The 26,605-nt window shown below is 34.9% G+C and overlaps 3 protein-coding genes across 3 annotated transcripts in view; all 3 read right to left on the bottom strand.

The window, feature by feature from the left end:
* Nucleotides 1-1,636: 1,636 nt before the first annotated feature.
* Nucleotides 1,637-9,153, bottom strand: LOC113780172 (putative disease resistance protein RGA1). Its single transcript, XM_027325987.1, has 3 exons — nucleotides 9,054-9,153; nucleotides 7,577-7,644; nucleotides 1,637-4,757 (listed from the first exon to the last, which is right to left on the bottom strand). Exon 3 carries the CDS (start codon nucleotides 4,745-4,747, stop codon nucleotides 1,637-1,639), a length of 3,111 nt encoding a protein of 1,036 aa, XP_027181788.1. The 5' UTR covers nucleotides 4,748-4,757; nucleotides 7,577-7,644; nucleotides 9,054-9,153.
* Nucleotides 9,154-23,087: 13,934 nt separating this feature from the next.
* Nucleotides 23,088-24,575, bottom strand: LOC113780171 (putative disease resistance protein RGA4). The gene has a single exon (XM_027325986.1). It carries the CDS (start codon nucleotides 24,573-24,575, stop codon nucleotides 23,088-23,090), a length of 1,488 nt encoding a protein of 495 aa, XP_027181787.1.
* A 28-nt stretch (nucleotides 24,576-24,603) lies between these two features.
* LOC113780170 (putative disease resistance protein RGA1) overlaps nucleotides 24,604-26,605 on the bottom strand; it is a 34,966-nt gene continuing 32,964 nt past the window's right edge. The window contains exon 2 of the mRNA XM_027325985.1: nucleotides 24,604-26,110. Within this exon, the coding sequence (XP_027181786.1) occupies nucleotides 24,604-26,100 (1,497 nt within the window). The 5' untranslated portion in view covers nucleotides 26,101-26,110. The remainder of the gene's footprint in view (nucleotides 26,111-26,605) is intronic.

Genomic DNA, 26,605 nt, shown 5'->3' with positions numbered 1-26,605 from the left:
GGGTAGTTTGAGCTCTCAGGATAACGGAACTCTGCCATCTCAAGTTCTGTACTGAATAGTCAGCCACCTGAAACGCCACCTAGGTGACATTTTGCACCAGTTATTGTTTTGGTAGGATGAAGATACTTGTTTGCTTGCCTTTCCCCCAGATAGTTAAACTATAAAGTTATATTCCTTGTCCCTCCTAGTGAGCTAAATGTTGAAAGGCAAAGCTACATTTTTTTTATTATTTAGTTGTTTGCTTTTGAGACCTGCAAGTTTTCTTGATTTTTGACCAATGATTCATTTGTAAAATTTCAACAGTTAATCCTGCTATGTTGCAAAGTCCAATCTCTCTCTCCCTAATGCAACTCTAGTCTCCTATAATTGGATCTTTCCTTGAAGAAACTTAGGTCACTACCAGAAAGATCAAAAGAGACTCTTGACATAGTTGCCATTTCTGCCTTGGGCATTTTAAGAATTTTTTTAAGACACTGTTGCTATTTTATACCATTCGCTCCTCCCCTTTTACTCGATGGTCTCAATTGTTTGCATCTATAAGAATGCAATACTAACGTGCACTTTGATAGCAGTTTATAGTTTCATTAAGAAGAGGAAGGTGCGACGGCTGAAAATTGCAAGGATTTAATGCAAATTAACTAATTGCACTCCGAATATTTTGGTTGCATTGTAAAACCTAGAAGTTTGGGGTCGTTAAAACTTTAATTTGTGATTATTGTTATTAACTCTTAGATATATTGAAGATATACACTTTAAAAATAAGTCTTTGAAAAATAATATAATAGGTGAAAAAAGTCTTTCAATTTATGCACACACATAAAACGCATCAATGTATACTTTGACAAACATAATTATAAAATGGAAAATTTTAAATTGTGAAATACTTATTGTATTTAAATTAAGAATGTGGATCCCATTCATTGCCTATCAGAGTGGCACATGGCAATAAAATCGAGACTTAAATGATGTGGGGTTAGAGTCCCTTGTTAGGTGATTGGAGAATAAGTAGTTTAGTCATTTCACGAAATATTAATTGTATTCAAGTTAAGATGGATAGTGCTTAATTTTTCATTTATGAATTATGTCAAAGTTACACATTTCTTTTGAATTTCCAAATTTCCCACTTCCACATCGAGAATTTTCCAATCATATCTATTTAGAATTCTAATTTTGCAAGTTCACTGCATAGGTCCAGATCTACTTTGAAAAATTTTATGTCGGTCCAAATCAAATTTCATTGCAAGTTCACATGCCTAGTAGTTGGTTAATATATCTAAAATTTACCTAATCTATCATGTGTATGCACATATTAATAATTATTACTCTCCTTTGCATTCATATGCTTTTCCTATTTAATCTTACTTACACTTGTATTTATTTACTTTTCATAATTAATCTTACATTTGAAAAAATGTGGACGGTCTAAAGTAATAGCATTATGAAAAAAAACTAGAACCGTAGTCAAATTCCAATATCTTCTTCATTTAATCCAAGCTCTAGCAAATGAATAAATTCATATCAACAAGTATGGTATAAAATAGGTACTAGTGTTGGTCTTCCCTACACTTACAGGACAGTACACAAATAGTTTATCACGTAATACATGAATACGCAGAGCCACCCATATATAATTGTATTACAAAATTTCCAGATCGCACCATGGTCCCAGTAGATCGCACTGACGTATAGTCAAACTTTGGAGTGTTGTCATCTTTTGAATGCTGGATGGAAGTGTTTCAAGCTTCTGACAATTGCGTAGTGTCAGGTGTCGAAGAGAAGTGAGGTAGTCTCCAAACCAGTCTGGCAATGAAGTTAGATTGGGAAAACCAATCAGTTCTAGTTTTTGTAGTGCGGGGAAATGTTTGACTTCCTCTGGCAGAGCTGTCGCGTTTGACCATTGGATGCTTAGATGAGTCAGGGATTTGAGGGCTTTAGTCCCCATTGAGAGGCTCACCAAATTATAGCAGTTGACCAAACGGAGTTCCTGCAAAGAAGCAAGGCCTCGCAATCCTTCTTCTTGCAGAGACTCCAGCTCGGGACAATTCCAGATATTCAACTTCTTCAAAGCCGTGAGGCAAGCCAAACTTCTGGGTAAGGTTCGCAAATCCTTCATCTTCCAAATATCTAGGGATTCAAGAAGACTAAGATTTTGTAGCATCTCTTCTGGAAAACAACTCAATCCTTCAATCCTCTCAATTTTAAGGAATTTAAGACAAGTGAGATTGCAGATTGAAGCCCATGCCATGTTGATGCACATATTGACGTGTAACTTGTTTAAGGACGGCATATGTGGCAAAGGCAATGTCAACGTTGGGCAATTGAAGAAAGACAAGGATTGAAGTTGAGAGAATACCCCGAGAGTACCTTGGACTTCTCTTCCTAACATTCCTTTTAGGTTGGGCATGTCCTCTAGGTATAGTTGTTTCAATGACGGGGACCTTGTAGCAGCAGCGGTGGTAATCTCCTGGGCCCCAATTATGTACTCCGCTGCACTTTCCAGCACATCAACTTCTGTTACAGTTGAAATCCAAGATGGAAATGATGAACCTTTGAAGCCTCCTATACGCAGCAATTGAAGGTTGGGGCAGGGTTTGAGGGCTTCAAGCACTTCCTCATCATTGTACCGTCGAAGCGTTCTTTTAGAAACCCAATACAAATTCAACTTGCGGAGACTTTGTTTTTTAATTAAGCAAGCTTCTTCTGAATCCTTTTTGTCTTTAATGCTCTCAAGGTGCCAAATTGATAGCTCTCCTCTAAGCATATCTAAGTCTCGCAACTCACTTATTTGGAAGCCTTTTTTGTCATCCAGGACGACCATACTCAACGTCCGCAGGCAAGTCAACTTCCCAATTCCACTTGGCATGTGAGTCAAACTCCAACACTCGTGTAGACAAAGAAGTCGAAGATTTCTGAGGAATCTCATGCCTTTGGGTAGACTCTGAAGATTGCCACAGTCATTTAGGTTCAAAATTTGCAAATTCCACAAGTCACAAATTGAATTGGGTAGTTCAACAATGTCAGATCCTGAAAGATTTACATGCCTTAAATGTTTCAGTTTGCTTACTGCAGGTGGCAACTTCGTAAAGTTTCCTATCCACGATGTTGACCTTACAATGAGCGCTCTCAGGGAACCACATTTTGACAAGAAAGAAGAAAACTGGTCAATGCCTGTGCTTGTAATGGGAAAAGCCACTGTTAGCTGATCATACGGCATACCCAATATCATGGTTCTATTTGACTTTGTCCCACCATGTTTCGCCTCCATTACTGATTGAGCCAGATCATGGACAAGGTCATGCATCTCAAAAGTAAGGACACTGCCAAACTCATCTTTCTTCACTGCTTGGAACAATGATCTATAATGTAGTTCAGTCAGCACAGCGTCACCATTTGCATGTTCCACTTCCATTGTTTCATTAGATGAAATCAATCCATTTGCCATCCACAAATGTATTACCTCCTCTTTTTCAATTTTAGAGCCCTTGGGAAACATAGCACAAAATGCAAAGCAACCTCTCAACTCTACCGGAAGATTAAGGTAGCTCAATCTCAATGCAGGCAAGATATGTGTTTCATCTTCAGGTAAGTTCCAAAGCTCACTGCATTTCACAGAGTTCCATTCATTTTCTTCCCTTTTAAATTGTAGAAAGCCTCCAAGAGCCTTTGCAGCCAGCGGAACACCACCACATTTTTTCACAATCTCTTTTCCGATAACTACAAGGTTAGGATATTCTTCAGCCTCTTGACGGCCAAATGCCCGTTGCCTAAATAGTGACCAACACTGATTCTCTGACAAACTCGACAGATAATATGTTCGTAATGTGCCCATTATTGTGGCAACCTTCTCCATGCGAGTTGTCGTGACAATTGAACTACCTTTTGATCCGCATTGCAGAACAGATTTCAGTTTCTCCCATTCCTCTGGATTCTCATTCCAGACATCATCTAGTACAATCAAGTATCTTTTCCCTCTCAACAACTCTTGAAGATTTCTTTGGAGAGGAGCCAATTCTAATTCTTCAGTAGGAGTCCTTTGTATATAATTAATTAAGGCTTTTATAATCCTCTTCCTATCGAAATCCTCTGAAACCCAAACCCAGAGTTTTGGCTCAAAATGGTTGGCTATGCGCTCATCATTAAACACCAGTTGGGCAAGTGTTGTCTTTCCAAGGCCTCCAACACCTACCATAGGGAGAACTGATACATTCTGATCATCTCTATCCTTTTCTTTCATCAAGATGTATACAATCTGCTCTTTTTCCTCGTCCCTTCCAAGAATTTCAGGTTCATTTACTATGGATCCAGTCTCACGGCTTGCATTGAAATAGCTCCCACGCCTTTGATCACTTAAACCAAGCTCTTTTCGCTCTTTAGCTATTGCATTAAAATTTTCAAGGATCTCCTTCATCTTTGTCCCAATCCTGTGACGAAACACTAAGTTTCCTGCTACAGGGTAACACATCAAACTAAAACGCCCAGAATTTTTGTACTTGACTCTTGAGACTTCAGCGGCGTAATCATCCAATACATCATCGATTTCATAGGCAACACCATTGAGCTTCTGAAACCAGAGTTGTATTGCCTTGTTTGTGAATTGCTTCTGCTCAGCATCTTCAAGCACTGCCTTGATGTTGGAGAGCAAGCTTGAAAGCTTTTGCATGTTGGTTGCAACGCCACAAAGCAATCCAAGCTCCTTCTCGATCATGGAATTCAAAGTATCTACGAGAATTCCCACAAATGCTTCCATCACGGGTGACCTGAAAATCACAGTTCAAGAAAGTTAAATCAATGTTAATCAAGTTATTAGAGATTTATAACTTAATAGACCCAATAGAAAATGAAAAATTGGAACATAGTTATAAGCAGAAGCTGTTTTTCTGTTGCTAGTAAACGAAGAAAACATTCCTTCAACATTAACAAGAAAACATTGTTCCGATTTGTTTTAGACAGCCAGTTAATGACCACCAAGAATACTTATCGATTAATCAAAGAAATGTTTTCAGAATAATTGGTGGACATGCATGGTTACAAACTTGAGAAACATGTTAACAAAATACATACATAAGGTGAAAGATCATGCATGGAGCTTAGTCTTTGAATCATGAGCCATGGAAGATAATTTTAAAAAACCGATTTAAATGAAGTATTGTCCCTATTCCAAAACCAACTTATCAAGAATGTTATGAAAAAAAAAAAGGAACAATCCTGGTGAATGAATTTTAGGAAGAGTTCAAAGTATACGATACAGAGTCCCCAGGAAAATGGAATCTTTGGATGTTTCAACATTAAAGCCTAAAGTGAGATAGGAGCACATACAAAGGTGATGACCTTTATTCATTTACAGGGTTTTATAAGCTCGACATTTTCACACGGAAAAAATGGACATTACTATTTGTAGGAAATGCTTTCAAACACCATTTTTATCTGGAGTAAAATTTTTGGGTAAATGACTCCCAATTGTCCCTCAACTTTTACCAATGATTTTATTTGGTCTTTCAACTTGTATAAGTGTTTATTGAGTTCCTCAACTTATAAATTAAGTTATGAATAGTCCATCCAAGCTAAATCTCATTATGGTAATATTTACTTTCCCTCTGAGGTTCAATTTAATGTCTATTATCCTACTCTAATTTTAAATATAAAACATATCTGTCCTTTTTAATTGTTTCAGTTAGGTATCTAATAGTTGACTTATTTGAATAATTTAATATGTGTTGAAAAATTCTGAATTTGGCTTTAATTCGTCCCAAAAACTGAATCTAATCAAGACAATTTTCATTCTATTAGACTAAGATTCATTTTAATGTAGGTTTGGCTCCTCCCAAGTTAACTTATAAAGTAGTCAAATTTTCCATTTTAATGGTTTCCATAAATATTGAGTTGTTGACTAGTTTGGTTTTAGCGGCGAGGGGAGGGTTTTTAGAATCTTCACCAAGACCAGATTTAGAATTCAAATTTTGTACCTAGCAGTTAGGGGTGGAAAGGGTGTGGAGAGAGATGGGAGAGTTAACAAAAAAAAAAAGCTAGTTTAACTAAAAAAACTAATAACAATCTCCTTTAACAAATTTTGCCTGAGCATATTAATTCCAATCTACTGTTATGCACATTATCATTATAATTTGGGGCTAAATGATATATTTAGATTCTAATGACATGTTTAGCCAAAATAGGGTACTTAAAAAAGAAGCACACAAAGAAGAAGAAGGAAAAAAATCAAAACAAGATATTGGGATTTTTATTTACGTGTATCTTTTTTGTAATCTTTTCATTGTCAAATGTTATGTTTTTTTCCACAATAACAACTATACAAAAACATTAAATAGTTAAATAAATCTCTATTATTTATTCTGGATACAATCTTTTCTTATTCTTGTTGGATTAATGTTTCTTTTTAGATTTTTTTTAGGTTTATTAGAATTTAAGCAGAATAATAATGATGATGACATTGTAACAAGACTAAATGAGTTAGCAAAATTTGTAGCATAAGGCGATGCTAACTTCTCATGTGCTGAAGAGTAATATTTCATTTTTTTTTAGTATACGTAAATCGTTAGAAATATTGTGTGTGTATTTGGAAAACAAAATTATCTCAAATAATATTTTGCTTGTATCACCAACACAATTTTCAATTAATTTTTTACCTTGTAAACTACTTTTATATTTCACAGGCATCACTTCTCAAAAAATGCTATAGCAAATTTTTTCAAATATTATTTCAAATAATTCCCTATTTAAACACACTCAAATTATTTTTTTGTTAGTCAAATTATTCGATTATTAAATACTTAAACTATTAAGTATCATACAATAAAGTAAAGGATTAATTTTATATACACTGACGATGTATACACTATTATCATTAGATTAATGACACATGTGCAAAAGTTGGATTTTAAATTCAAATTTTGCATAGTTGTTATTTATCCAAGACTGAAATAGTTGATTTTAGACAATGATAAGCAAAATAAAAAATCAAACCTTAAGAGCAAAATGAATATTACCAAACTTGGATTTGATTTGGAGCAACCATTTAAACCAAATTTATAAGTTGAAGGACTTGATAGATGCAACAAAATTATTGCTGAAAGTTGAGAGATTATTGAAGCTTGATTCCCAGTTTTTTTAGAGACATTTCCAAAAGTAGCCCATGTAATTTTTTTGGCAACAAAGGGAACATCATGCAGCAAACAAATTAAATGTTTTTTTCTTTTTTTTTGAGAAATTTAAAAATCAATACAGACCTAAATTAGGGATATGGAACTTTCTTTTACACTCAATAACTTAAAAAATATTTTTGTTGGACATGCTACCCAAAATATTACTTTCTGTGTAACTAGAAGCTATAAACTCATAGAATTAAGCCAGAGATGAATTCAATATCTGTCAAGATCAAAGACCAAAGCGGAAACTATATGCATAACTATACAAGAAAAAGCGAAAGCAAAATTCCAGCCCAAAAATTTATTTGACGACAAACAAATTATTAGCATAAGATATTTGGAGAACAAAATAGTGGAAGCTATATTTCAACCAAAATTTTATTTGATATAAAAGTTAAAAGAGCATGAGAACTTACTCGAGAAAGTTTAAATACTTTGGCAATAGCTCTGATAAATGTGCAGAAACTCCTCGTATGTTGGAAACCTATGTACTCAAAATTTTGAATATAAGCAGAAAAGAATATTAGGATGAAGATGATAATTTCCGCAAAAAAAAGAAGCAAATTAACAAGTAGAAGAGATGAACATTTCGACAAAGATAATAATTTCAACCAGAGAAAGAAGCAAATTAATAATAGCAAAAACTTTTGTAGTTATGGTCAAATATACAGGAGAAAGTAATAGTAGTAGGTAAGGAATCACTAATTTTATTGATTTTTATTCACTACCTTTTTTTATTTGCGTACTATATTGGTATAAATATTATCATTCTATTGTGGGGCTGATTGATTTATTTGGATTCCAACGACAGGTGTAGCAAAAAAGGGTACCTTAAACAGAAGCAAACAAATTAAGAAGAAGACAGAGAAAGATATAGGAATTTTTGTTTACTTTAATCTTTTTACAATAATTTGTTTTCACATTTTATCATCTTTTCTATAGTATTGACTTAAAAAAATGTTAAATTGCTAAAACAAAATTTTTTTTTATTTATTTCTGTACAACTTTTCATTATTCTTGTTAGATTAATGTTACTTTTAGATTTACTAGTTTAGGTTTATTACGCTTTAATAGAATAATAATGATGATGGCATACTAATAACAAAAAGCAAAGGTAGCAAAATTTATAAGCATAAGGTAATGCTAAGCTTGTGATGTACTAAAGAGTAATTTTTTTACCTTATGTAAATTTTTACAAGAATAGTGTTATTTTTTTGTTAGTCAACTTGGTCAACTATAAAATACTTAACCAAAAAACTATTCAAAATTGTTATGCTTTACTTTCAAACTTTGAGAAGGAAATATACCTGAAATCAAATGAACGTTACCACGCTTGGATTTGGCTTGAAGGGAATCATATGGACAATTTGGAACCAAATTTATAAGTTAGGGGACCTAATAGACAATTTCAAAAGCTAAGAGATCAAATAGAAAAATCACTGGTAAAAGTTGAGGAACTATTGAAGCCATTCCCTAGTTTTTTAGAGACATCTCCAAAAATTACCGTACAAATTACCGTACAAACCATCTTTTTGGTGACAAAGGCAACATCACGTAGCAAACAACTTAAATGGATTTTCTCTTCTCCGAAATTTCAAACTCAGTGCAGACCTAAATTAAGAATATGGAACTTTCTTTTTGCACTCAATAACTTTAAAAAAAAAAATTTGTTAGTGGAAGTGTTACTCGAAGTACGTCTTATGCCTAACTGCAGGCTACTGAACCATCAGACAAACCGTCAAGATCAAAGCGCAAAGTGCAAAATATATGCATAATAAAACAAGAAAAGTTGGAATTAGCTGAAGAAATGTTTCCAAAAAAAAAAAACAGTAGAAGCTATACTGCAACCAAACAATTATTTGATCAACTAGTTAAAAGCACTTGAGCACTTACTTGAGAGGGAATGAATACTCCTGCGAGGCGACAACAGATGCGACAAATATGTAGAAATTCCTTGTATATTGTAAAGCTACGTTCTGAAAACTTTGAATTTAAGCAGAAGAAAATATTTAGATGAATTGAACCAAAGAAAGAAGCTAATTTATATTGGCGAAACCTTTTGCAATGCTGGTGGTCCAGTATACAGGAGAAAGTATTAGTAATAGGTAAGGAATCACTACTTATATTGATAAGAAAGCAAAGCTAAGTTCTTGCATTTACTTTCCAGGTTGTGTAGTGCACAAGTATTGAACATTACGTAAAATCAAGCTAACTCTTAGAAGTCTCACAAGTTTTTTTTTTTTTTTCGAAGGAAGAAATCTCACAAGTTACAAGCAAAGAATTTGTGGAATTAGATTCGAAGAAGGAGCCTCAGAGCACAACAGAAACAGTGGTACCAGTGGAAGTGGACAGTGTTGCACCAGAAAGTCACGAAGGGGTAAATCTGAGAGTGGCAATCAAAACCTCTAAGAGAAATGCAGTACTGGGAATTGGAGTTTCTGTGCGCAGAGTACCAAATGAGGCACAGGAAGTATGGGCCTTAAAAGACAGAAGCTCGGGTGACCACAATATTGATGAGGCTACAACAATCAAGCTAACTTTATGCAAAGCTTTGGACAGACAATGGAGTACCATCTCAGTACAAATTCGTAACAAAGGACTGCTGAAGCTACTCAAGCTTGGTAAAGCTTCGGACTGCAGAATGACAACACTGATTGAGGATATCCTTAGCTTAAAATCACTGTTTCGAATGTGCTCATTTTGTTTAGACAATGATGATGATAACATAGATTGTAACAGTGTTAGTTCTTATGCCCATGGCATTTTGTTGGATGAGGAATTCCTTGTTCCTCCGTGTTCTTGAACACATTGTGTATAGCTTTTCGGGCCTTTGCTCGATGTGTAAACATTTTTATTGATCAATGCAAGAGTACTATCGTTTCGAAAAGAAAAAAAAAATACAAGCAAAGAATTTGTGACATTCTCTACAATCTTAACTTGGAATCATTTGGTCCAAATTTTGGCTGCAGCAAATTTTTTTTTGGCGAAGTGGATTTAGATTTAGAAAAAGTAATTAATTCATCATTATTCTTTCATTATTTTTCTTTCCTCTATTCATTGAATAAATCTATTAGCCCTTATATTTAGTTTACAAATTTCTCAATCTTCAGTCTTTGTTTAAGGAAACTATGCCGCTAATGTCACAAAATGGTTAACTCAAATTACAAAGTAACCATTGGATCCACCATTCATTTTCCCTTCCTTCCACCGATGTGGGAATGTGGGATGCTACTTCCTTTCACCTTGCAAAGCGACGGGCTTAAAAGGTGGCTCCCGTTAAATGGCTCACAAGGTCAGACTCATCCCACATAGAGACTTGTTGACAACACTTCCTTGCATGGTTGAAACCATAACTCGTTGGCCAAAACTCATCCCATGCAAAGAGCATGCGAGATTTGCTCTAATATCATCATGCCTGGACTCATCCTACCATTGTATCTCTAAAGCTTTTGAAAAATTCTTTTCTTCCTAAACAAACGCTTCCCCCCCACCCACCCCAGCCGCGCGCGGAAAACGAGAGTTTATAATGTAGTTATATTTATTGCCTACTTTAAACATTAAAAATTCAAAATGAAAATCAAATATTATTTGAATACAAAAGAAAAATTTTAAAATTTTTGATACACAAAAATGAACTTCAGTAGTCTGCACTTGAATTCATATTTCTTGAACTACGATTATCAAGTCCAAAAAACGCTAATCGTATCATTGCTTTGACATTATTATTGTATGTAAAACTCTTTATGGTTTTGAAAATATTGGCATGATCGTCTAATGTGCCAATTAGATATGGTTTTCTAGTACGCTAAAACAGTTGCCCTCGAACCTTGGCGTCCTAACTCCTGATGCGACCTTCAAAAGTCCATGTCCATGTCTACTAGCGTAGGAATATTTTCTATCCTCTTTCTCCTAAAATATCAGGATTGATGGTGCTGTAAGTTTTACATAATAACCGGGAAAACTCATCTATACAGCAAAAATTTACGCAATTTTGTTCTCCTGTAGGAGGTTTATTGGGAGATTTTGCTGTTGGTACCTCCTCTTTGTCATGATCTTAACTGTTATCCTGCTGCAGTTGTATCACTAGACTCATCGTCTACCTCCATTTCAATTGCAATGTACTCTTGTGATGGCCCGTTTGTCTACACGGGATTTTTGGATGGTGATAGCTTGAGGCTCCAATCTCAGATAGTACCATCGGCTTATATTGCTTCATCAATAGTTAGGTATCAAATGATGATACTCCTGCTTTCCATTAAAGAAGCTGGTCATGCTTCGTAGTTCTTTTCTGTTTCTGCCATGGTTTGAGTCAGTCAAACAGGTTCAAGATGCACTATGGTCTAAAAATCTCCCTTTGCTGGCGCCCGTATCTCAGCTGGATCCTTAGTTTGTTGTTTCTAGTGATCCACCCATATGTCTCTGACTAGAAGACTGGAATAAGTCATTCATGAAGTCTGCAGTTGTGTACTTTGAAGACATCCTATTGCATCAAGTATACAACCTGCCATTTCCTGGTCTTTAGAACTGTTCTGAATCCCAAAAGTAGAAAGTTAATTGAAAATGTTCATTTTTGACCAATGATTCATTTGTAAAACTTCAATAGTTAATCCTGCTATTTTGCCAAGTCCAATCTCTCTCTCTTCCCCTAATTCAACTCTTATCTCTTATAATTGGGTCTTTCGTTGAGGAAACTTAGGTCACTACCAGAAAGATTAAAAAAAAATGTTGACAATGTTGCCATTTCTGCCCCAGGTATTTAAAGACTTTATTTTAAAGTTCCTCGTGTCTAAGCCAGTGGAGGAAAAACTACTGAATTATTTTGTTTTTGATACATCTCTTCCTTCCAAGATATCAGATACCTTGAAATAAACTTGTTATTTAGCCGTAGCTAATTAATAATCATGATAAACCGCAAAGTTCCTCTGTAGATCTGCTCCAAATAAATAACATATTTAAATTCTTGAATCATATGTCGGTTATCTAAAGAAATTCAAGGATTAACTATTATTTGTTATGGACCACTCTATGCTAGATGTCAGAGTAAAACTAAATTGATGGTTTTTCTTTGAGTAAAGCTATACAATTAATGAAACGCTAGATTATATATAGTCGTGCAAACATGAAATTTGAAAATGTAAACAATTTTTGGATGGTCTATGAGTTTTATCTAAGATTTTGTTGCTTGAATTGCATGGAGATATTTGGATGGTCTAACACAATAATATGGTGAAAAAAAGTTATTGGTGTGAATTTAGTAGGTGAAATTAGGTGTTTTGGAAATATTTATTATTCCTGTATTTAATCGGAGAAGATTCTAATCTTATTTTCCCCCTAGTTCTAGCTATAATAACATGCTTTCTAGAATAGTCAGGCTAGTGAGGTGATATCACACTTGGAAAATTTGATTTTATGCCCCTTCACATGTTTTTTCGATGGTAGATCGACTTCTAACTCTCAAGTGTTTTTGATAGAGGAAAAAAGTACTTTTTTTTGTTTCATAATGGGAGCGAAATAATAGCATATTTATTCTTCATAAAAATCAATAACATTTTTCATATACATAAAATTGTAGTAAAGAACAGAAAGATCAATCGACCTAAATAGCGTATCCATTAATGGCCAACTTGTCTGAAGCCTTGGAAGATGCCTTATATTTTTCCATTTACAATTTTACGCCATTATTTCCAAATATTGGAGTGTCGAATATGCTTTATTTTATACCATTCCAGTCCTTCCCTTCGCATCGTCGTCACAATAGGTTGCAGTCAAATATAGTCAACCACTGAACTTTGATTCAACGACCACCAAAAAGGGATTAAGTCCCCCTTTGGGTTGAAGGTGGAGGGTTCGAATCCTACCTACAGTGTAAAAAATTTGAAGTGTTTCGTTTACTTTATCATTTTCCTACATTTGTTGGCACTAATTTTATTTACTCTACTACTCTATTTCTTCTCTTTCTTTAAAATTTCTTTTCTTTTCTTTTCTCATAAATTCTATCCACTTCATCACTCTATTTATTTTTTTAAGCACTCTATGGTTATAAACCAACACAGCTCTGCCTACAACCAGACAACACCCAAGTAGCTGCTGTGGAAGACTGGTTATCTGAGAGAGTGAATTGGAATACCCTATTGAAGGAAAATCTGCTGCATGCTCAGAACCGTATGAAACAATTTGCAGACAGGCACAGGACCGACAGGGCATTTGCCGAAGGGGATTGGGTTTACCTGAAGCTACAGCCTTATAGACAAACCACTGTGGCTGTTCGAAAAAATTTGAAGCTGGCAGCTAAGTATTATGGACCATATCAGATTGAAAAAAGGGTTGGAGCAGTAGCCTATAAACTCAAGCTGCCTCCAGGAGCTGCAATTCACCCTATATTTCATGTTTCGCTTTTAAAACCCTCCACAAAAGGTGCTCCAGCTAGCACAATACTACCCCAGCCAAGTGAGGAAGGCTCTTTTGCTATCATCCCTTCCTCTATACTGGATCGCAGATGGATTGATAGGGGTGGACACAAAGTAGAACAGATTTTGGTACAATGGAAAGACTTACAGAAGGATGATGCAACATGGGAAGACCTGTCAGTCATCAGGAGCCAATTTCCTGATTTCAATCCTAGAGACTAGGATTGTTTTTAGGGGAGGCAAATGTAATGATTCCGCAGGAAATAAGACAAAAATAGTTAACCAAATTCGGTTAGCCAAATACTACCTCGCTGGAATTGTTATAACGGCTACCACTTGCAGAAGTTGGTTATTGATTAGTTAGTGAGGAAGCTTTCTATTAATAGGCCAATGCTAATGTAAAGATGCATGCAATATTTGATCATTGAGAATACAACTTTCCCGCTACTTTCTATTCAGTCTGCTTCCCCCATTTTTCCTCTCAACCTTTCTCTCCATCTCTTTCTATATTTCTGTTCCTTAGCTGAATCAACCAATCCCCAACCATTACAGAATATAGTACGTGCTACAGTTGTTGGATGATAGACCAAGAATTTCTTTTTGACAAAAAAAAAAAAAGATAGACCAAGACTTTCTAGTTCCATATTTGTTTATAGTGGGTTTAAAAACACTTTGGCCCACAGAACTAAGAGGGTAGTCACACTCTACCCTTCAATCTCAAAAATATATATTTTACCATGAAGACTAGTCAAAATTAGACCCAAAAAAGTGAGTGTAATGACATTATTACCCTTTATTCATGAACTTATCTATAACTAGCAATCATTTCCTTTCATTGCTAATGGATTTACATCTTCTCAATGGTATCAATTGTACAATAATATCAACTAAAAAAATTAAAAAATAGTGAGTATTTAGTTTATATCCTTGAAATTTTTTTCATTAGATTAATGTTCAGTTTTATATATGTTTTATTCATTTTATTAGATTTTAAGTCAAATAAAATGGATAAATAACACAATACTAAAAATAAAAGGTAATGTTATTTGCATTCCCACAACCCCATTTTCATATTGATGAGACCTTATTACCTCTATTCTAATTTCTTTTCCTACCCTATCTTGTGTTCACATGCAAGGAAGTTAGGCACAATTGTCGTACGTGTCTAGAAGGTATAAAAATTTAACTTTTGCTTCTCTTTTTCTAAATCTACATAATTGTTTTTTAATTTATCTTTCATATTATTATTTCAATTTCAATTTTGTAAATTTGAGTTTCCATTGCATCATCTAGATACTAGATACTGTTATGCTTTTGTTGAAATATACTATAAAGTTTCACCCTCTATGGTGGCTATATGAATTATTCTTAATAGACTTTTTGAAGTATTAGTGTCCTATTTACGAGACATTGTAGTTATACTCAGTTTTTTGCCATCTTTAATGTTCGGGATTTTTTTATTCATTTATTTTTTAAGGCTCAGAATTTGGAATTTGTTCATATTATATTGTTAGATTGATCTTTGGCATCATATAATTTCGTGAAATTTTGTAGAAAAATACATAATACATAATAGTGATTGTTTTAAATTAGCCATTTTAATGTGTAATGGAATAATTAATTAGTTTTAGAATGTAAGAGAAAATCTAGTAAAGTTAACTCATAGGCAAGTAGATGAAATTAAGGAGAGGGTAATATAGTCTTATCAAAATAAAAATGGAATAATGGGAGTGTAAATAACATATGGGGAGTGCAAATAACACTACCCAAAATAAATACAATTGCCAAAATTTCAAAAAAATAGGGGTAATACTAAACTCATTATTTTAAAGTAGTTTTTTATTATTTTAATTTATTTAAAATTTTACACTAATATTATTTTCATTTATCAAATTAGTCAAATTAGTCCAATATTAAATTCTTAATCAAATTTGCTAAACTTAAAGAAGGAAAATAAAGATTAAATCAAAATTTATTTTTTAAAAAAGAAAAGGCAATAATAGTAAATTATAAATATATCAACAAAAAAGAAAATAGTATTAGCCCAAAAGTTCATATAAACTAAATAATAAACAACTAATTTCAAACAAAAACCTAGTTTAGTATTACCTCTTTTTTTTAAAAATTTGGTAATTATGTTTGTTTTAATATTGTGTTATTTATCCATTCTATTTGACTTAAAGTATAATAAATGGAACAATCCATATATAAAAGTGAATAAAATTTTAAGGATATAAAATAAATATAAACTTATTTTAGCTTTTCTAATTAAGTTACCGATAATTTCATTAATAAAGGGCAATAATGTTATTGCATTCAACTTCTTCTTTTTTTGGTAATTCTAACTTTGACTAATCCTTATTAGGGGTAAAGTGTGTATATTTAAGATTGAACGGGGTATAGTATGACTACTTACTAAGCTCAAGGGGGCAACGTTGTATTGACCCTTTATTTTGAGATTTTTTTTTTTTGTTGTTTTCGTGTAAGATGTCCCCAGATGGACGCATGTATACACGTAAACGCGTAATTCTGCAGTCCACAAATCATGACACGGAGTCCTTCCAGATAGAGAAACAAAAAAAATGTCGCCAAGACATGAAAATCATTAGCGTTCGCTTTCGGTGGGCTTATTCTCTAACAACAATGCAGCAACTAGTTTATAAATACTTGGTTCAATGGTTATAAATATGTGGTAAACATCAGATTTTCCTCTGATTCACTGTGCTATAGTTTTATTCTGGTCCTATACTGTTAAATGTCCCATAGTTGACATTAGCTCTGATCCCACTGCTACTATCTTGATTCCCTATATCTTCCGTTGCACCTATCTTACACGGACTTGAGGATAGTCCATCTTGTGTCAAAACGTCTTTTGCTTTGAACTTTGAAGATGTACATCAGGGCATATCCAAAAAGTCCCACAAGTAGTACTATTTCCCTACCCATTGTTTTTCTACATGAATTGATACTTAAAAATCGATGGTGCCCTGCTTTTGATGGATTCCCTAGAGTATTATTAGAATATATATACGACCCCTCTCAACAATTCAAAGCAATGAGAAAACTCTTCCATGCTACAAATATTTGCATAATTCTGTTCCATATTATGGCATATATCCCAATATTGCAGTGTTCTTCTAGTAATATTATCTCATCCTCTGCGGATGTTTTATGAATTTTCCATTGTTAGTAGTGAGCTTAGAATCTTAGAATCTTCCTCTGCAATTTGAAATTGATTTGCAGTTCACATTTATTAGCATGAAGCTCCACCATTCAAGGAGGGGAGTTTTCACAGCCTAGTGACTGATTACGTGCCCAACTCCAGTCCCCACATAGATTGTTTCTCAGAATCCTTCCTCAGACAAGTTAATTCTTCGACTGTGCGACTTTTGAAAGCTGTAAATCTGAAGTAAGGAACACCTGAATAGTGTCTAACACATTAAACTAAACTAAAGACAAACATATGAAGGCATAAAGCAAGCAGTGGGAATGCGGGACAGCAACTAAAGTTTAAGGGAATAGATTAGACATAACGCGTGTAAAGAGAGCTAGGGATAAACGCATAAAGAAGATAGCATCTACCTGCATCAACGTTCATTAGCCATCATTAAATTGATAGCTTGCTTCCAGTAACTCCAATTTATCCCCTATGATTTAGTGTTTTTTACATAACCCCTCTATAATTTCAAAAGCTATACATAACCCCCTTATGATTTGGATTAAAGTGTTAAAGTGACCGAAATGATCATTCATAACGGAATTATCTAAAATGTCAAAAATACTCTTATGTAAAGTTAAAAATTACTTATTAACTAAGGGGGGTTATGTGTATATTTTGAAAATCATAAGGGAGTTATGTGTTAAAATATTAAACTATAAAGAGGTTATATGGTAAAACATAAAAACTATACAGGGTTAGTGTGTCATGTATTTATAAGGGTAATTTTGACATTTTCAAAAGTTCTGCTACGAATGACTATTTCCGTTACTTTGACACTTCATTTTAAACTATGAGAGGGTTATATATAGCTTTTGAAACCATATGGAATTATGTAAAAAAAGCACTAAACCACAAGGGGGTAAAATGTAATTTGCCCTAAGTTTTATGGACAGGCCTTAACTGTACATGACAAAGAATTAGCCATGCACTGGATAAGCTCAATTGCATATCTTCTCATTAAGCCTACATCTTCACGAATATGAATTAGCTTGCATAGTTTCCATCTTTTTTTTTTAAGCAAAAAACTTTTTCTTTTGTTGATCAACAGAAGAGAAGCTTTACAAAGGAAGGAACTGCCTACTACATCAATCACCGCTGTATAATCTATACTATACAAATTCTATACATGTCAGGATAACTAATCAAGACAACAAGTTAACCCATGAGGCATGCCTGATCTAACCCCCATTCCATCATCAATTCCAGATTCTCCTTAATACAGAATTTCCATCTTATACTCTTTATGTTTAAATGGAAATGTAAAATAGACTTGGTTACCATTTTCCTGGTTCATCTTTTTGTCTGCTAAGAGATGTACACGTCTAGTATTTAGTCATTTATTTATTTTTATGTTATTTGTTTTCAAATGGGACTGTAAAGTCTTGCGAGGAAGAACAGAGTAAGGGGAGGGTTTTATAGTCAGAATCAGGGACCTCTTCGTTACCTGACTAATTCCTTATCAGTTTTAAGTAACTCTCTATACACAAACTCAATTGAGTTAAATCTTGAGGACCACTGTTAGTTATTCTGACTAATATTCACTTTTAGATATTTTTAGTGAGCTCTTAACGTGTTAATAAAGGTGGAGTGGAATTGAAGCTATTTTGAACTATACTCAAATGTTATCTTCTGCAGTTGGTTCTATTAGTTGAGGTAACATATCTAATTTGCTAAAAGTAGTTGCCATACCATGATTTTTGGGTAGAGGCAAAGTTATAACCTATGTTTTGAAACTCAGATTGGCTAGCAAAAGTTAGAGGTCAATAGTTAATTGGTTTGATCGATTAGACCAATATTCAATACTTGGATAACATCATTTTGATGACATAAATATGCATCAATTTTTTATATATAAATAATATAGAAAATTGAGTATAAATACATTAGTTACATTCATTTTCAACCTTATGCTCCTTCTCTGTCAAATTCATTTAAATTAGTTACATTCCTTATCCATCAAATTTGTAAAAGATCACTAAATTGCTAATTCAACAAATGTCCAATCAACAACAAGTACTTAATAAGAATTCTCAACAAAAAAAATCAAGTTTTGAATTAATTTGTTAACGTTTCCAAAGTTCAAATACACATCGATGAGCCTAAATTGTTTAAAGTGGATAATAAGTCTTCAACAAATCAAGGCTTATTTGTAAAGAATACAAAAACTAAAACTGCACAATGAAATTATAAGGAAAGTTTGGGAACTTACTTATAATTATTCAAAACATCAGGGTCAGAACAAAGTACTAAAAAATTTTTACACTTAAGAGGCAATATCTTGCTCAACTTCGTCTGCTTCAACATTCATCATCACCAACATGACGCGAAGTTCCAGGCTTGCTCTGCATCTTTTCCATTTTTTTTTCGACTATTTTCCCTTTCTTGTTGATAGGTTGCATTTTAGTGGGTATTTTGGGCGTTATTGCATAATTAATTGACTGAATATTTTCGTTAATTGGGTGGATTTTACTAATATTCTGTTTTGGGTGCTAATTGCAGGAATGGGTGCCGAAAAGTGCTTAAATTTAACTTTTAGGAGATTCGTCGGACGTGGGGCCCGTTTGAGAAGCTGAAAAAACCTAATTGTAATAGATTTTATTTTAATATATTTCTAGGGAGTCTTGCTGCAATTTTGGAGAAGTAACAATTTGTAATTTATCTCTGGCGCGGCTTAGGTTAGAGGGGAGTCTTCGTTTTTGTTTTTGAATGAGAGGAGAGAGCCGCAGCCTGAAGTGGAGAAAGGCAACGGACAGAAGCCATCATTGTTGACTTGTGAGAAACCAATTCTTCATGTTTTGACTTGACAACTTGAGAAATCAAGCAATTGAGAAACTTTCACTCTCGTGTATCTTGACTTCAATTGGAAAAAGGAAGAAAGCTTAAAGGAGCCGTCATTGTTGACTTTGCTCTTGGGCTGTCCTACCTTGTGCGAATCGAATTGGAGAACAAAAGCAATCTCTCGTATGTTTCCACTTAACAATCGAGAGCAATACAAATTTGAGCTTTCTCCTCCTGTGGTGGACCGAAGCGGGATAATCGAAGTGCAAACCTTTCTCAGTTTTCCACGCGCGGTTTGTCCTCCATTAATGGAGGGCTAATTCTCTAATTCTAGTCAAGGGACAGCTGATGAATTGGTTCAATTAATGCTGTGAGATCTAAACCGCTTTTAATTATTTCCTCCGTTTATTGGTATTTATATGTTCTTTGCTTTTAACTGTTATAGCTCTTGTGTATGATTGATTAGTGCGCAATAATTAATTATTCATATAGGCTATTTTGCTAAATAGAGGTAATTGAATCCGTAATTGTTCGTTACCTCTATCCCAGTAGCAACTGGTATAATTGGGTTTATGTCAGGGGAATATATGATCTAGCTTAAATAAACCCTCGTAGCGTGTTTATTGGTTAGGATTGGGCCTTTCTAATTATTAATGCAATCTGGAAATTGAATCCTACGGTCGTACCTAGGGTTGTTTTTGGGTTAGAGAAATAGCTAACGGTCGTACCTTGGCTATCGATAAATTAAGGAAGGGTTGGTTGTTTAGCGCGTGCGAGACAACTAGAACCAATCTATTAGTAAATGTTGGAATTACCTTTGAATCAATGATCAGTGCATGAACCATTTCTGAAGTATACCCTTGGCTAGAGTTTCTCTCATTTATTTCTTTTAATTAATTATTTTCTGCAGTTAATTTGTTTAGTTGGCATTTGATACCAAAACCCCCCATTAATCTTGATTTGAAAAGAAACAAATATCTCTCCAGTCCCTGAGGAGACGACCCTGCTTACCACTATCTACTAGTTAGAGAACTCAGTTAAATAATTAATTCAGGTATATCGGATTAAGCAAACTCTTCGGGAACAGGGTGAATCAAGTAACCCATTGCACACCTAGAGTCCCTGCTCCAGTACTCGGATTGATTATTGACTGATTTAGGTGGTAGTTAGGTTTTATTTATTATTATTGCACAGGTTCGGCACCTGTCACTTGTTGTTTCCTTCCTTCAAATTGGCACCCTTCAACCTTTCTTTAATTTCATTCTTTATTGCTGTTTTTCTTTTCCCTAATTTTTATTTAGATCTATAGATCTTAGAAAAAGACATTCATAGATATAAAGATCCATTATTTTTCTTCCTCTCTTGCTATTTGGTTGGAAGTTTTTCCTTGTGGTTTCAAATGTGTCATTGATTGTTGGGGAAATAAAATTAGGGGAATTTAGGATAAAACAAACAAATCAATAACTAAAAAAAAAAAAGAATGGCAACAAAAAAAATGAATAAAACACGACTTTTTACCAATTTTTACGGTTTTCGGTTCAACCCAATTTTTGATCGAGTTTTTGTTGAGTAGCTTTCTAAGTAGACTTAGACCAAATGCCTAATCGATTCCCAATTCAACTAGTTGAACTTGCCAGTCTAATCCAAGTTTTAAAACACGGTTTACAAGTATAGTAAAAAGTTATTTTATGACTATAAATTTAAAAACTATCAACTATAGTTCTCTTTTTCTTTTTGTTTCTTTTCCTTAATGATTTAATCTTGATATTGAATTACAATTCAAAGCAAAATAGTTTAAACCAAATATCTATATGAACCAGTTTTTTGGGATCTCATGATGACGTGAAAGATAGCAATAGTAAAAATTAAGTCTTTATTCGCTGCAAAACTTGAACCCGATGGGAACCATCTAAGAAGTCCTAATCAACAGAACAACAAGAAGAAACCCAGACCAAGAGAAACAAAGGACAAAATAAATCAAAACTCTCCTCGCTCCTTGATATATACAGAGTCAAAGGCTTCTGTTCTGAAAAGCACACCATGAAACTTCAGATATTCTTGGATTTACTAAATCATTTATGCTCTGGTGCGTTCTGAAACTGAACTGACGGTATCACGGTGTCTACCGGTCTACATTCAAATTGCAATGAAAAAACATAAAACCAAATATCTTTCTGGAGAAGTAAAACAATCATCTTGATACTCCTTTCAGTTATATACTCCTATCAAACATCTTTCTTTCAAAAGGCAGTTAATCACCATTTCCTAGTCCAAATCAGAATCCTGAGAACTATTCTCCCAGTAATGCCAGATCAATCAACAGATACCAAGTCTTGGGAGTAGAGAATGTTTCACCAGAAAGGGATCCTTGACTAAGTCAGGTAGGAGGATAGCAAAATGTTGTACACAAATCAACATGTGCAATTTTGGTATGCCAAAACCATGGTAAGTAGCATACGCAATGAATGTCCCAGAAAAATCATTGAAAGTCAAAGTCAAACCATAAGCACTAAAAAAACGCCCAGATATGTTGCATCTTATAAGCCAATGATAACCCAAAGGGTCTCACATAGATCAAGAATAATCACTCAACAAGAAGAAGAATAATACATTCAAAAAGAAAAAAAACACATGCCAAAAAGGAAATACAGTTTGTGCTTAATAACATCATGTCAAGTAACTACAACGCACTTGAACAATCAATCAAAAAGAGAACTAATACATGCAACAGAACTCATTTGTGAAAACCTATGTTTTCAGAACCGGACCGGATAGCGACTCGGCCGAGGTCAGGGGTCAGGGGTCAATGGGTTCGACCGGGGGTCGATAGGGGTCGAACCGGATGACGTCATAAATAAAAATTATTTAAAAATTAAAATATTATATATATAATATATAATAATATATTGATATTAATAAAGGTATATTCATATATATTTGATGTTTCAAATATATTTAACAAGAAAATACAAAGAAATTAGAACAATCAAGTAGCAATTTATATTATTTAATAAATATTAACAAGTTTAGAATTAAAATTATGAATTTAATTGAAAAATAACATCAAATTTTAGGACAATATTTATAAAGTATCAAATATTTGAGGTATATCAATAAGTTTTAACAATTTAGGGGGTCAAAACATAATATTTAAAAGTTTGATTTTTTTTTTAAAAAATCACTGTTGAACCGGAAAAACCGGTTTTTAACCGGTCAAACCCGGTCAAACCCGGTTTTTGACCGGGTTTTAAACTTCCGGTTTTTTAATATGACTCGGACCGGCTACCTGGCCGGTTCCCGGTTCGACCGGCCGGTCCGGTCCGAGTTTCAAAACAGAGGTGAAAACTGCAGTCAAATCTCAGTATCTTTTTCATTTAATCCAACCTCTAGCAAATCATATCAACTGGGTATGGTATAAATTGAGTACTAGTGTTGGTCTTCTCCACACTTACAGGATAGTACACAAATAGTTTATTACGTAATGCATGAATATGCAGACCCACTCATATATAATTGTATTACTCAATTTTCAATTTTCAGGTCCGGGATGTGCTTAATTTTGTGCCATTCCTCTCCTCCCCTTTTACACTGTCGTCCCAGTCGGTAGCAGCGAAATATAGTCAAATGTTGGAGTGTCGTCATCTTTTGAATGCTGGATGGAAGTGTTTCAAGCGGACAATATTTTAGTGTCAGGTCTTGAAGAGAAGTGAGGTGGTCTCCAAACCAATCTGGCAATGAAGTTAGATTGGAAAAACTCTGCAGCTCCAGTTTTTGTAGTGCAGGCAAATGTTTGACTTCCTCTGGCAGAGCTGTCGCGTGTGACCCATTGATGCATAGACGAGTCAGGGATTTGAGGGCTTTAGTCCCCATTGAGAGACTCACCAAATTATAGCATCGGACCAAATGGATTTCCTGCAAAGAAGCAAGGCCTCGCAATCCTTCTTCTGGCAGAGAATCCAGCTCGGGAGAGTGCTTGATGGTCAATTCCTTCAAAGCCGTGAGATTGGAGATTGAAGCCCATGCCATGTTCGGGCAACGGTCGACGCATAACTCCTTTAGGGACAGCATACGTGGCAGTGGCAATGTCAACATTGGGCAATCCTTAAAGGACAAGGATTGAAGTTGAGAGAATACCCCTGGAGTACCTTGGACTTCTCTTCCTAACATTCCTTTTAGGTTGGGCATGTTCTCTAACTCCAGCTGTTTCAACGATGGGGACATTGCAGCAGCAGCGGCAGTACTCTCTTGGACCCCAACTATGTACTCCGCTGCACTCTCGTGCACAACAACTTCTGTTACAGTTGAAATCCAAGATGGAAATGATGAACCGTTGAAGCCTAGGACACGTAGCAGTTGAAGGTTGGGCCGGGGTTTGAGGGTTTCGAGCACTTCCTCATCATTGTACCGTTGAATCGTTCTTTCGGAATCCCAATACAAATTCAACCCGTGGAGACTCTGTTTCTTAATTAAGCAAGCTTCTTCTGCATCCTTTTTGTCTTCAATCCTCTCAAGGTGCATAATTGTTAGCCCTCCTCTAAGCATATTTAAGTCTCGCAACTCACTTAGTCGGAAGCCTTTCTTGCCACTCAGGACGACCATACCCAATGTCCGCAAGCAAGTCAACTTCCCAATTCCACTTGGCATGTGAGTCAAACTCCAACATCCATGTAGACAAAGATGTCGAAGATTTCTGAGGAATCTCATGCCCTTGGGTAGACTCAGAAGAATGAGAGAATCATTTAGGTTTAAAATTTGCAAATTCCACAAGTCACAAATTGAATTGGGTAGTTCAACAATTAAAGATCTTGAAAGATCTAGATGCCTTAAATGTTTCAGTTTGCTTATTGCATGTGACAACTTCGTAAACTCTTCTTGGGTGGACTTCATTGACTTTACCATGAGAGCCCTCAGGGAGCCACATTTTGACAAGAAAGAAAAGCACTGGTCAATGCCTGTGATTGTAATAGGAAAAGCCACTGTTAGCTGATCATCTGGCATACCTAATATCATGGTTCTATTTGACTCTGTTCCACCGTGTTTAGCCTCCATTAGCCAAATCATGGACAAGGTCATGCATCTTAAAAGTGAGGGCATTGCCAAATTCATCTTCCTTTACTGCTTGGAATAGTGATCTATAATATAGTTCAGTCAGCACAGCAACACCAACATCTTCCACTTCCATTGTTTCATTAGATGAAAGCAATCCATTTGCCATCCACAAATGTATTACCTCTTCTATTTCAAATTCATAGCCCTTGGGAAATGCTGCACAATATGCAAAGCAACCTCTCAACTCTACCGGAAGATTAAGGTAGCTCAATCTCAACGCGGGCAAGATACGTGTTGTATCTTGAGGTAAGTTCCAAATTTCACTGCATTTCACGGAGTTCCATTCATTTTCTTGCCTTTTAAATCGTAGAAAGCCTCCAAGAGCCTTTGCAGCCAGAGGAACACCACCACATTTTTTCACAATCTCTTTTCCGATAACTACAAGGTTAGGATATTCTTCAGCCTCTTGACGGCCAAATGCCCGTTGCCTAAACAGTGACCAACACTGATTCTCTGACAAACTCGACAGATAATATGTTTGTAATGTGCCCATTATTGTGGCAACCTTCTCCATGCGAGTTGTCATGATGATTGAACTACCTCTTGATCCGCATTCCAGAACAGATTTCAGTTTCTCCCATTCCTCTAGATTCTCATTCCAGACATCATCCAGTACAACCAAGTATCTTTTCCCTCTCAACAACTCTTGAAGTTTTCTTTGCAGAGGATCCAATTCTAATTCTTCAACAGGAGTCCCTCGTATTGAATTAATTAAGGCTTTTATAATCCTCTTCACATTGAAATCCTCTGAGACCCAAACCCAGAGTTTTGGCTCAAAATGCTTGGCTATGCGCTCATCATTAAGCACCAATTGGGCAAGTGTTGTCTTTCCAAGGCCTCCAACACCCACTATAGGGAGCACTGATACATTTTGATTATCTCTGACTTGATTCACCAATATTTTCACAATCTCGTCTTTCGCCTCGTCCCTTCCAAGGACTAGATCAGGTTCCTTTAGCAAGGAACCAGTCTCACGTGTTCCAGTAGAATCAACCTGAAAGTGGTTGCTCCCACGCTTCTGATCAATCAAACCAAGCTTTATCCGCTCATCAGCTATTGCATTAAATTTTTCAAGGATCTCCTTCATCCTTGTCCCAATCCTGTGACGAAACACTAAGTTTCCTGCTATAGGGTAACACATCAAACTAAAACAACCAGAATTTTTGTACTTGACTCTTGAGGCTTCAGCTGCGTAATCATCCAATACATCATCGATTTCATAGGCAACACCATTGAGCTCCTGAAACCAGAGTTGTATTGCCTTGTCTGTGAATTGCTTCTGCTCAGCATCTTCAAGGACTGCCTTGATGGTGGAGAGCAAGCGTGCAATCTTTTCCATGTCAGTTGCAACACCACAAAGCAATCCACTCTCCTTCTGGATCATGGAATTCAAAGTATCGACGAGAATTCCCACAAATGCTTCCATCACGTGTGACCTGAAACTCACAGTTCAAGAAAGTTAAATCAATGTTAATAAAGTTATTAGAGATTTATAACTTGATAGACCCAATAGAAAATGAAAAATTGGATCATAATTATAAGCAAAAGTTTCTGTTACTAGGAAACGAAGAAAACATATCTTCTACATTAACATGAAAACATTGTTCGGATTCATTTTAGGCAGCCAGTCAATGACCACCAAGAATACTTATCGATTAATCAAAGAAATATTTTCAGAATAATTGGTGGACATGCATGGTTACAAACTCGAGGAACATGTTAACAAAATACATACATAAGGTGGAAGATCATGCATGGAGCTTAGTCTTTGAATCATGAGCCATGGAAGATAATTTAAAAAAACCGATTTAAATGAAGTATTGTCCCTATTCCAAAACCAAATTATCAAGAATGTTATGAAAAAAAAATTGGGACAATCCTGGTGAATGAATTTTAGGAAGAGTTCAAAGCATACGATATAGAGTCCCAGG

This window comes from Coffea eugenioides, chromosome 8 (genome assembly GCF_003713205.1).
Source record: "Coffea eugenioides isolate CCC68of chromosome 8, Ceug_1.0, whole genome shotgun sequence".
NCBI classification, from domain to species: domain Eukaryota; kingdom Viridiplantae; phylum Streptophyta; class Magnoliopsida; order Gentianales; family Rubiaceae; genus Coffea; species Coffea eugenioides.
The sequence above is the reverse complement of the archived record's forward strand: the minus strand, read 5'-3'. Positions and strand labels throughout refer to the sequence as shown.